General features: G+C 31.1%; 1 protein-coding gene across 4 annotated transcripts in view; it reads left to right on the forward strand.

Annotated features, from left to right (window-relative positions):
* The window catches only part of LOC136078298 (PH-interacting protein-like), a 32,736-nt gene that overhangs the window by 8,205 nt on the left and 10,942 nt on the right, over positions 1-13,589 (forward strand). For all 4 annotated transcript variants that reach the window (XM_065793780.1, XM_065793782.1, XM_065793781.1 and 1 more), the window contains exons 5-12: positions 821-1,061; positions 1,157-1,285; positions 6,899-7,006; positions 7,083-7,155; positions 12,467-12,518; positions 12,600-12,682; positions 12,758-12,872; positions 12,977-13,035. In XM_065793780.1, the coding sequence (XP_065649852.1) occupies positions 821-1,061; positions 1,157-1,285; positions 6,899-7,006; positions 7,083-7,155; positions 12,467-12,518; positions 12,600-12,682; positions 12,758-12,872; positions 12,977-13,035 (860 nt within the window). The remainder of the gene's footprint in view (positions 1-820; positions 1,062-1,156; positions 1,286-6,898; positions 7,007-7,082; positions 7,156-12,466; positions 12,519-12,599; positions 12,683-12,757; positions 12,873-12,976; positions 13,036-13,589) is intronic.

The raw sequence follows: 13,589 nt of genomic DNA on the forward strand, positions 1-13,589 counted from the left end.
ATTATAGTATAAAAAAATAATTTATGATTATACTATAAATGTTAATAAATTAACGTTTATAGTATTTTTTATTTTTATTATTTGCAATTTTTATTTATTCTTACAACAGTATCATTGGCAGAATTAAGCAAATTTTTAGTGTAGAAATTGCACTGGTTTGTCTTGCTAAAGACTTAAGAAAATTTCCTTAACTCTTTAGCAGTGTGACAACTTGTACTGGGTTACATGTTGCTGGTAAGAGGTTGATCATGATGATCTTGATTGATTTTATTAGAAGATGTTTCAAATGTAACAGCTTCTTAATAAAAGTGTACCTTATAAAATGTGCACACAAAAAGTTTCACTTTTTCAAATTAATTTGAAAACAATTAAAAATAAATTTGAAATTTAAAGTATTTAACTTAAATTAGTCATTAATTTATCATAAACATCCAAAATAATCAGAATTTGTTCAAAATTGATTTTGATTTTAAGTATTGCTAGACCTTAAAGACCAGTGCTAAAAAGTATTAGCATGGTTACATATTTCTAAGCAAGTCATAGTTAGCATTGTTGCTTATTTGTTGTTGCTCTTTTTATTATTAATATTTTATTAATTTCACCTTCCCAGGGCTCCAGAGAATCACTACAGTCAAGGATGCTACTAAATTTTATGTATTTTTATATATAATTTGCAACTCTTTTTTAACTCTAAACACGAACTTCGTTAAACGAGGCCGCTGCACAGATTATGCACAGTACTTCTAGAGATGTAGAGTAGATTTGAGCATTGAGTCTCTTGATTGTAAAAAATTAAGTCAAAAATTTTATATAATTATAGGCGTAAAAAGGAGATATTTTCTTCGGATGTTGAAGATAATGATAAACTAGAAGTTGATGTTATAAGTATAGAAAGTTCTTCGGATACACACACTTCTGAGTCTTCTGAAAGTGAAGAGAATGTTAACGATAAAACTGAAACTGTTGTTGTTAAAAGAAGCAAACGTGTGAATAGGGGAAAACAGAAAGCATCACGGACCTGTCTTCCTGAAAAAGTTTTTCATAAAAAGTCTAAAAAAGAAGTCAGTTATTTTTTTTTTAAATATTGTAACTAAAAAACTATATTTTACTATTATTTTTTTACTTATTACATTAGATTATTTTAACTTTTTAAAAGATATGCACCCATAAAGCCATTCCTCTGCAAGAAAATATTGAAGAATATTTGCAGTTTCATCAGCCGACTGAGTGGATTTTGAGTACCCATAGTAAAAAGTTTCCATACTTTCCTCAAATAGGTGATAAGGTACTTAATTTATTTTTAAAGTGCAATTTTTTTTGTTGCATGTGGCCTTTTTGATACTACTTGCTAATACTACTTGTTGATACTACTCACAGTCATTAATAATTATAGTTAGCAGATGTCGAAATGGTTTTTCTCTTTAATATAGCACTAACGCTTTTTCTATTTAACATAATTACCGGTTTATGCTTTTATTTTGTTGAATTTTTTCTTGTTAAAGTTTTTACATGTTTAAATGTTATTATAAATGGTACCTGTACCGAAAAGATAGATACTAAAAAATTCACATAATGCAAATAGTGGAACACTAGTTCCTTCATTAAAAAATATATATTTAAAATATTTAAATATTTGAAAACATGAATGACCTTTCCTTATTCATTTTTTTTTTTTAATATTTAATAATTCTTTGCAAATGGTTAAAGTTTTATTATTTTGTAACTTATGGTTCCAGTCCTGAAATTTATGGTCCTGAAAATGAATGATTAATTAACTGAAAAATATTTTGGGTTTTACTCTTACCTTTTTATGGTAAAAATATGCTGTGGAATAAATATGTAAATATGCTAACAATATGCAGCAATTTAAATTACATGGCATGATAAACAGTATATTAAATCAAAACAAGTTATTAATTAAATATAATTTCATAACTAAAAAGATAAAAAGAGATTTGTTATGAATATCAATTTGATTTATTTTTATGCTCTTTAAAATAAAAGATAATGTTTCTAAAGATTTTAAGATTTTTTCCAAGCGTTTGTCTATGGATCCACACTTGATCCACATATGGATTGAATCCTATTTTTCATTTATAAACATATATAATAATAAAAAAAATTTTATAACCTTTATCCAGGGATTATCCTTTTCCGGATATTTCTGGAATTTAGTATATTTCTTTAAAAAATCATTTTTTCTGAATATTCAAATATTTTTTTGAAAATACAAGTCAATAATATTTTTTTTCAACTTTGTCATCAAATAATTAAAAAAGTCAAGGTATCGTTCATCCATTTGTTTTCTTATTTGTATGCATATATTTGTTAATACTTATTAATTTTAAATTTTTTATTAATTTGATAATTTCAGCTAAAAACCTAGTATATTTTAATTTAATTTTTTTTTTAATATAAATTAAATTTATTTATGTGGTAGCTTTAAAAAATTAAAAAAAATTAAATAGAAAAGTAAAAAAACACTGTAACTAAATTAGTCATGCTATGCTATTAGCTACCAACCCATTCATACTTGGTTTAAGGTATCTTAGAAATTTATTTTGATTGCTTCAAAACTTTGCATTTGCAAAAAAATTTTAAATAAAGTTGTTCCTCAATTATTAAGTAAAATATATTTTTTAACTTAGTAATCAAATAATTAAAACAGTAAAGGTATTGTTCATCAATTACTCTACGCTATATTTAGTTTAGACATTATTTGTACGTGTGTCGAACTATTTTTTTTTCCTTATTTGTATATTTATTAATTATTATTCTTACAATTTCATCTAAAACCTAGCGTAATTTAATTTAATAATATTTTTATTATAAATTGAATCAATTCATAAACCATATTTAACTAAGTATTTAAATACTTCTTTTATATAAAAGAATGCCTTCCAAATCCTAAACCTTCAGTCGATGTATGTACACTCCACTGCATTTATCCCTATTTAAGTCAGTTGATGTATATACACTCCTTTGTGACTATGGCTATAACAGTCGATTTATATACGCATTAGTGCACATATAAATTTTATATGATATAAAATATGCACATATGCACATAATGCACATATACACATAAAACTTTAAAAAAAATAAAAAGTAAACAACAATATTTAAAAACTTAAAACTACTTCAAATAAAACTTTAAAAAAAAAACCTTACCATCATCGTAACATCCACAGCACAACACTGCTACCTTACCTGTTTGAAAAATTAAAGTAATAAAACATTTTTTAGCATGCAAATGATGTTTATATTATATTTACATTATTTGTACGTGTGTACAAATAATGAATTTCTTTTCAAACACATGAGATATTCTTAGTTACACAAAATGCAATTATATATCCGGATTTTTTCCAGATTTAAAATATTTTCCAGATTTTTACAGATATTTTTTGCAAAAAATTTTTCAGATTTTTAAATATTACCTTTAGGGTGGTCCTTAAAGCAATAAAAAATTTTTTTTTTTGAAATGTTAAGCTCCCACCCTTTTAAAATGTTCCTTTGGGTAACAAGAGAGCCTGCAAAAAATATTTATGCAATCAGACAGTGTTGTGAGGTCGCCCAGCTTGTCTTTTTATAGGGTATAGCAAACATGAACACCGATTACGATTATTCCGAAAAGAGTAATTGACTGAAGTGACAGTTCAACAGTATTCTTATTAGTGTTTGTAACTCATAGTTAATGTAATGGCAGTGTAGAGATATAGTATTACTAGTGTAGTGTGTTGTAATTGTTCAATGTTCAAAATCACCACAGTAATGACTAAATTAGCAGGCCTATAAGACAGTCTGTGCCTGCAGTGTTGACTTGAGGCAATCCGGGTAGCGACGTCGGTGATCGGCCACAACTTGCAGAAGGAATTAGAACTGGTCCTCATCATGGGTTATGAGTTTATTTAACTCCTGCACAAGGGCTACACCCCGTTCAGCATTGTCATTTGTGACCAGAAGTTTGTTCACAATTGTTGTGCTTTGCTTGTAATCATCTCTGCCTTCCTATGTTTCGGGGTCCGCGCACAAGAAATCAGAACCAATGTGGAGACTGCTGAGAAGATCACGAGTGTTTGCAGTTACGAAGTCCTCTAAGTTGTGTTGCGATGACTCGCTGGCTTTTAGAATGATTCGTTTTGGACCAGGTTGAACAGATTGTTTGGACTGTAGTGCATCCACCATGTTTCGTTTTGTCTCGGATGAAACGTTTGGATCGAAAAAGGCAAGGTCCACTAAATATTCCGACAGATACCACAAGTGATGTTCAAGCTTCTTGCAAGTAGCTATGGCAATTTTTTCGTCAAACTGCCTGTAGCTGTAGAGATTCTGAAGCAGTTAAAGGTCATTACGAGGAGCGCTGGCAGCCAGTGGTGCAGTGAACCAGGCTTTCAGATATATGATGACTGTGAAGACGCACATCTTACGGAGGCCTTTCTCTTCAAATGCTGTGAGCTTAAATTGTGACCGGAACATCCAGACTTTGAGTGAGTATATAACTTTCGACATCCATCTAGCGTGATGCATGGCACCTGGTGCCATGAAGTTGATTCCACGTGCAGGATCGGGTGAACCTCCGAGGAAGATGATGGACAGCTGGAGGAGTTCACGATAGTCGTCTCGCACTGACTCACGGAGCAACTGGCTATGAGCAAATTCCAGTGTTTCCTGCTTCACTGCGTACGGAATTTCACCCAACTCTGAGCCTGTCTCATACTTTGTCTGATCCAAAACGGACCATTTCTGCTGAAATCTGTTAAAAAGCAGAACCTCTGGGGCAGACGAGGGGGTAAGGCTTGCTGTAAATGCAGCTCCGGCCAACAGCTCCATTATATGATGGCGACATGCCAAGTACAGCAAATCCTTGCCAAGTGCTCGCTCAATTTCAACACAGGCCCCGATGTGAATTCCAGTATTTGAGCTGGTTGTGTCGAAACACATTCCAATAACACAATCTTGGACTCTCCACTCTTGAAGTGCTTGGACTACCGCTGACGCCTGATTTTTTCCTGTTCCACCAACCATCTTGCTTACCTTCAACAACTGACAGACACCAAAACCTGTAACTATTATTGGAAGGCGGTCAACATGATCTTTACCACAAAGATCCTGCATTAACTTGCCATCCCAATGTACTGTCAACGGTACATCACTTGACAAATTGTTCTTCAAAGCTGCTGCAATTTCCGACCGATATCTCTCACGTCCACGCTTTATAGTGCCACGGTTTATACTGAGCTCGCTGATGTCATATCCCAAACTTTGAGCAGTTTCAGCAATGACGAAAGTGGCTTTCCTGTCGCTCATTTTGGTGCGATCTAATGCAGCAGCTAACTGAGGTGTTGTTACTTTTTTCGTTGCTCTTATTTTTTTTTTTGGTGGAGTACAGAACTTATGCGCACTGAATTCACCATCATCATCGATGCGCTCTTCTTCACTGATGTAGTCTTTTTCATTCAACACTGCACTGGCTGAAGCCTGAGCCCATTGGTCCTTCGCTCGTTTTCTTCTAGCATTTTCCAGCTCAGTACGCTTTGCCTTCCGTTCTTCCTTGGCTACCAGTGCTGTGTCGATTGAGCCCATATAACCTCGTCGACCAGGTTCCCGCTGTGCGGCAAGAAACTCGAGATCTTCCTGGATTTTTATCATCGTGACAGCGTTAGCGTGAGCGATATCAAGGAGATCGTTCATTTTGCCACAAAATTGGGTTTCATTTGATGTATGCGACTCCGACTGGCGTGTTTTGTGCTTTTTCAGAGTTGACCATTCCTTATACAGTAGCTCCAACTTGGCAATGGCATGATCCTTCCGGCAAGTTGGAATACGAGCAATGTTCCAGACTTTTGTCACCTCTTCAATTACATACGATGATGCTTGGCGTGTTGTGAGTCCAAGATTGAGATGATGATGACAGAAAAGCCCTAGTGCTTCACCATTTGATGCAAGGCGGATGCTGGAAACTGCAGTAGTTGGTTCACCCAGGAGATATAGTGCCGACTTACTACGTGTTGTCATGTTTCGCCTACAAAGTGAAATAAAGAACAAATAAAGTTCACACAGTGCGATGGGACATACGTTAGGCCCATAGGCTATTTCTTAAAATGATAAAATGGTCAATCGCTCATGAAATTCATATTAATTGTAGAAAGTGTTGAGTGATGCAAAATTAATAAGTAGTAAATTGCTTTCAAGGCATAAAAAAAAATTACAGCAATTGATTTTTTGCGCTGCCTACAAATACAACGAATGACGCAATACAATTTCAACTGGTCAAGGGGCAAAAAACAAAATGAAACGATAAATTTATACTCACTATTCCTGGTTTGAAGATTCCTTTGACTCCTTGTATTGTATTTACTGAGTTGAATTGCAGATAGTGAGACGTTTCTATTGCATTAACTGGTAATTATCTCACAAAACACGCATTAATATTTTGAAAAATGACGTTTATGCTAAATGACGTCAACCAACATGCATCAAAGAATACTTATTACTTAATTAGTTGATGGTTGATATTACTAAACACCTGAATCGACCACAAGGCGAAAGTGTTGATTAGTTTCAATGTTTCATGAACAAGTTTCATAAACTAATTTTTTTTTTTAAATAAGCCAAAATAACATTTATAGAACATGCTTGGGCGACCTCTAAACATCAACCAAATGTATAAATATTTTTACACAAACATCTTATCATATAAACGAACAATTCTAGGGGGTGGGAGCACAACATTTCAACTTTTCATTTTTAAGGACCACCCTAATGACCTTGATGATAATCCCTGTTTTTCACAACAGAATACATCTTTTAATTTTATATATTTGAAATAAAAGATGTAACACATATAGACTTTAAAATAGGTATTTTATGATATTTTATTGTTTTTAATATTTAGGTATATTATCTTCGGCAAGGTCATAAATTATATGTTAAGCAAGTTATTGAACTAAATGAGTATGAATTACAAGATTCGCGTCAAGCTTATTGTAGATACAATTTAGCTGTTAGTGTTTTCTAATTTTTTTTTTAACTTTGTTGATATATTAGTTATATACTAAAAAATATACTTTAAATTCTAGCCAGTAGAACTTTGCAAGTTAGTTGGTATTTCATATGATGTTCATCCAACAAAGTTGTGTTCTTTAAAACTAGGTAAAATTAAAGTTAGTTTGCTTAGTTATAAATGAATATAACTTTTGTTTGTCATTGTAGTTTTTATAATGCTATTATGTTTATGCAATGATTATATCAATGGTAAAGGACATGATAACACTATAAGAGCCTGAATGAAATGTTGTTTCTAAATTTCAATATTTTGTAACAATTTCAGTCAGTGAAAAAAGAATTTAAGAGATCTGAGAGATAGTCACAATTTGTGTTTTGGTATATGATCTTATGATGCATTCTTAGAAAAATACTGTTTTAATTAGAAATTGCTTTTCTAGGATATTTTTTACTATAGATATCCAAAATTTATTTTGTAAATATTATTAAACAGAATTGTACACAGTTAAAAAAATACATGGTAAAAAATTGATATTGCGTTAGTATTTAAAAATGCTGATTTTTTATAACTTTTTGCAATGCAAACCCACTGCCACATCTCTTTAAATATTGTACTCAACTGTTTCTACTGTTCTTTAGTCTGACAAGGAATATATTTTTGAGTTATTGTGTCAAGAGATTAGAATCATGAAGCAAAATAAATAAATGTCGCTTTAATAAGATAGAGCAGTTTTCATAACAAAAAAACGTTTTGAAATCAGTTTTGATGTTTTTAATATTTTAATTTTTTCTGTTCGTATTAATATGCAACCATTCCCACCAAAAAGTAGAAATGACTTGAAAAGTAAATTTTTCTTTCTAATTGTTATGTTTTTTTTATGTTCCTTGAGAGGGTTAAATGCCAGAAAAATATACATTTATTTTAAGAAGTTAATTGAGAACAACCTTTACCAAAATTTAGATATTTTGAACTTATGCTTTCATACTATTTTTTTTTTTGGTACTTTTAATAAATTTTTTCGTTTAAAAAAATATTGATACAGAATTAAAAAATAGATTGTTCTGTGGTCATAGACCACGAAATACTGTTAATTTTTGTAAGAACTATATCTACTGAAATGTTTTTTTATAGTCCAACCAATAAAAAATAAAATTAAGCATTTTCCCTTATCACTAGCAGGGTCAACAACAGGGAAACTAGAGGACTTGCAGAAAACTAATAAGCTTTTTAACTTTTTGTTTTAAAAATATTATAGAATTTTTTTTCCTTTAAAAATCCTTGAAAAAAATATTTATAGAGCTTTAAAATGAAATGAGGAGAAAGAAACGGCTTTCTTCTTTAGCTTATACTCAACCAAGAACCTTAAGACAGGGTGTATTTTAAGTCAGAATTAAGGCAGAAAGACATCTATCAGGTTATACTCTATTATATTTTAACAGTAGCTGGGTGATCATTATGATCTTAATCCTTAAGATCGTAATGATCACCCAGTTTAAGTTTTATATTACTTAAGAATTATGTTATTGAATATTCTTATAATTGGTTAATTAATCAGTATTGCCATCGGTATAGGGCTTTTTTTTATCTATTGGTATTGGCTAAAAATGTTTATCAGTACATCATCATTGTTTGTGTGTGTGTATATATATATATATATATATATATATATATATATATATATATATATATATATATATACATACATATATATATATATATATATATATATATATATATATATATATATATATATATATATATATATATATATATATATATATATATATATATATATTAGGGATATGACTTTTTAATTTTTTTTCAAATAAAATGTTTCCTGTATCATAAATCGATGAACTTTTACCTAAAATCATGAAAAAAGGCCCAAATAGCTTTCTGCAACAAAAAAAGGTCACCCCCAAAATAAAAAATTTGATTTACCATTTTTATACATTCATTTTTGACCGATGTTTTAATCTTAAGCTTAATTCTCAGCTTAATTCTATTTATTTCATTATTTTGTTATGAATTTATAAATATAACGCTACACGTTACCATGGCAACGAAACGGCCGTGTGCCGGCAAATACTTGGAATTGTTATGTGATGACGTCATTGTGTTACCACGGTGATATAGACGACTGTAACAGACTGTAGAAGATTATAGAACTTAGTAGAACATTCTGAAAGCTCTAAATAATTATATAAGCGAGCTGCTGTCAGAGTTCAGTGTTGATAATGTGAATAGTTCTATGAAGTACTCTGCGTGTAACTGAGCTAATAAGGAACTACTGTAGCGAACTAAAGACGCTGTAAGTGTACGAAGTATAAGTAGTTGTAGCATTATTGTTCGGATACGGACTGGATTATCGAACTGTTATCAACATTGACTGGATTATCGAACTATAATTGGATTACTATACAGTTAAAGTATTTTATTAATTAAACGACTTTATTAAACGGATATTTACGCTCAGCTATCCGTAAAGTCGTAACAATATTATATGATGTCTCACAAGAAAAGTCATACCACAGTAACAAAGAACAAGAAGACTTGGACTAAAAATTTGGTGAGATTTCAAGAGTCACACAGAAGAAGAGGAAGCGTGGCTGTAGAAGAACATTCACTCGATGAAAAATCCAGAATACCACTTCAATTGCAGATCGTAGGAAGATACCAGTTTCTCGGAGCATATGTTAAAGGAAGAAAAGAACGAATAGACCAAATTTCTAAGGAAATTACAAAATTGTGGGACAATAAACTGAATTTTCCACGTGTGTCTGATCAAGTGATAAGAGCAAAGCTTATGAAGGTGCTGAAGGTCTATGATGAATGTGTCAAGCGTGGAAAATATGATGTTCTCAATGCATTATTTGACATCACGAAAGTGAATGGCCAGTGGTTATCCTCGGAAGATAAACGTCTATACCACCTACAAAAAGAAAGTAAAGGACAGGTGGGGTACTCAACAGGATAAGTGGCAAGTAAAGAAACCATTCACCCTTCTAAGAGAAGGAAAGTCCAGTCTGGAACAGCAATACCTTCCACATCACAAGTCCTGTCTACCACAGACAGTGGTACTGAATCTGAAAACTGCAAAAGTAAGAGTGAAGATGATGAAGACGACGACGGTGATAAAGACGATGATGAGGACACTCAGAAAAAAACTAGAAAGCACTACAAAAGTAAATTTGCTGTAAGTATGGTTACATCAAGTGGAGTTTCCAAAAAAGAAAGCTGCTAAAATATGCAATGTATTATCACAACAAGGTATTGATATTCCAACTCCAAGTCAATCAGCAATTTACAAGTCCATATTCAAAGAGGCAGGTAAATTAAAAGAAGAAATGATACAACAACTTAAAATGGAACAGTGGTCCTTACACTTTGACGGCAAACGAATAGATGATAAGGAATATCAGGTAGTTGTACTTCAGAATGAAAGAACTGACGTGAAACTTGATGCACTGCGTTTAAAAGATGGCAAAGCTGAAACTGTTGCTGAAAAAATTGCCAAACTTATTGATGAATTTAATTTGTGGAATTCAATTAAGATGATCATTACTGGTACAACAAACGTCAATACTGGGAAGAGAAATGGAGTTGTTGTGAAGTTGCAACGTATGTTTAAATTAAAGGGTGTCACAATACCACAATTTATCGGTTGTCAGCATCACGTACTAGACAGGATTCTCCGTCTGGTGATGGACGAAGAACTTGGGGGTGATACCAAATCTCCAAACATTGAATACCCATTTGTGTCTGAACTGTTGAATAAGTATGATGAACTGAAGGATAAGTTTGTGAATGGAACTGTAGAAATTCTTGATAAATCAGGGTGGAGAGACGATATGAAGTTTTTGTACCATTTAACAAGAGTGTTTAGGTTCTATGAAGAACAAAGAAACTTCCCTCTGATTCACTTTCAGAACATTCCTAATATGAGCAATGCCAGATGGAACTCAAGAGCCATTCTCGCCATTCTGGCGTTCATTCTTATGCCTGAAGCGAGAAAGAATTTGGAGAAGGTTTGCAGGTTCATTTCATATGAGTGGGCAGAACATTGGTTTAGTAGTCAAAAGTACAATTACAATGACTTCAAGAATTTATCTGATGTATTGAAGCCTTACAAAAAGGCATTGCAGTCATTCAAAAATCACTGGAAGAAAGAGCCATCCGTCATCGACATACCACGAAGTAATCAGATAGCTGAACGTGCAATCAAGGTGATGCAAGACCTGTATGCTTCCTGCAGAAAGAAAGACAAACTGCAACTTCGATTCATTCTAAGTAATAAGCGCTAGACTCTTTATGAGACGTGAGCATCATGTGACCCATGTACTAAACACAGTAGGCCTATAGACACAGACAGTTATGTATATTGTTGTACTAGACGCTTTGATACTGTTAATTTTGTAATACTTGTATAATTATATATCACATAATGTTTTTTGTTATATCACAGTACATGTTGCATAAATAAATAAAATAACAACAGGAGTATGACTCTTACAACATCTTCAGCCTTTAATATTCATTTACTGTACAAAAGTGTACCTATTGAAAATTCGATTTTTTGGTTTTGGGGTGACCTTTTTTCAAAATATGTCAAAATGAAACATCTATTCGTTCTTTTTACATAAAAGTTCATTGAATTACGATACAGGCCTAGTAGGTTGCAAAAAAGTCATACCCCTAATATATATATATATACATATATATATATATATATATATTATATATATATATATATATATATATATATATATATATATATATATATATATATATATTACATATCAGGAAAAAATGCCTACATTTAGCAATAATTCCTCTAATATTCACTGACATGAGGGGTACTGCTGTCCAAATTATTTTCCTAAACTAGCCCCTGCTGTATATATATCAAACCTCAGAATTAGGAAGAATGAGGTCGGCAATAATTTGCCGACCTCAATCTTTTAGAGGTCTGCATCAGGTCAGCTAAAATTATTTGATACAATGGTCTTGACATAAAACATAGAAACGAGGTTGGCAATTTTTTGCTGACCTCAAACACTTTCAGGTCGGCAGTTAGGTCGTGTTTGCAGAATGCCGACCCTTATTCCAAGGGTTGATATATATATATGTATATATATATATATATATATATATATATATATATATATATATATATATATATATTTATATATTACAGGAGCTTATCTAGGAAAATAATTTGGACAGCAGTACCCCTCGTGTCAGTGAACATTAGAGGAAATATTGCTAAATGTAGGCATTTTTTCCCGAAGACAAAAAATTTGCCATTAAAAAAAAAAGGATGTATGTTAAATGAGCATATGCTTACTAGTTTTGCTTATCTCTATGGCATACAGCTTTTCCAGAAAAAGAATATAAATATATATATATATTTTTTGAAGTTAAATTTAACTTAATTGTTGTTATTGTTTTCTCTAGAACTTATAGGAAAGAAAAAATCATCAGGCAGAAAACAAACCATACATGTGAGGTAATTCACTAAATAAGCAAATATTGAAAAATATTTTTTTTTAAAAGTATTAAATTTCAATTGGCATATATATTTTTAAAGGTTTCATGATATGCCAAACGTTGTAGACTTTTTGGTGTTAAAACATATATATGAAGAGTCTTTGATGCATTACTGGAAAGAAGGTTTTTTGTTTGTTCTTGTAAAAATATGAAGAATAAAGTTGTTATTTTACATATTACAGTGATTTTTTTTTTAAGGAGACAGGTTCCGATGTATTATTGATGATAAATGGTATTTTGGAAACATCACAAATGTTAGTCCTTTTGAAGAAGATTTTCCTAACAGCAGTTTTCTAAGTTTAACAGTCGTCGAGTATGCATTTTAACATCTTTATTTTATAAAACTTTTCATTTTTTATTTATTCCTTTTTAAACTAATTTATTTCTTGTTATTGATTTTTATTTTTGTTGAATTAGATGGGATTCAGGTGAGAGCGAGAGGGTAAGCCCCTGGGATCTAGAAAAAATTCCTGAAGGTACTTTTAACATTTGAAAAATCTATTTTCTATATATATTTGTTGGTAGGAAATGTATTCTTAAAATTTTTCAGATAAGATTGTTCTATTAAATAATTGTCTGTGATTAAAGAGATTCCTAAGTATTATAAACATGTTCATCTTTTAAAAAGCACATTAAAAATTTTTTTAGTGTATACTATTCCTGCCACATTGTAATAAACGTCTTTATTCTTTACAAAGTTTTTATCTTTCACAAGTCTTCATTCTTCACAATTTATCATCCTTCACAAGTCTTCATCCTTCACAAGTCTTTATCCTTCACAAGCCTTCATTCTTTACAAAGTCTTTATTCTTCACAAAGTCTTCATCCTTCACTAGTCTTCACAAACTATTTTTTTTATTTTTTGAGAAAGCAAAGCACAGAAACTCAATATTTAGTAACAAATTTAAAAGTGAAAGAAACGTCACATTATTAATGTTTACAATAATTTTTCCTTATAATTTTACATACTAAGGTTGGGTGATTAATAAGTAAAATTTAATCTAGCAATTTTATTTTAATTAAATAAAAT

The sequence above is a fragment of the Hydra vulgaris genome, chromosome 03, assembly GCF_038396675.1.
Source record: "Hydra vulgaris chromosome 03, alternate assembly HydraT2T_AEP".
Lineage (NCBI taxonomy): Eukaryota > Metazoa > Cnidaria > Hydrozoa > Anthoathecata > Hydridae > Hydra > Hydra vulgaris.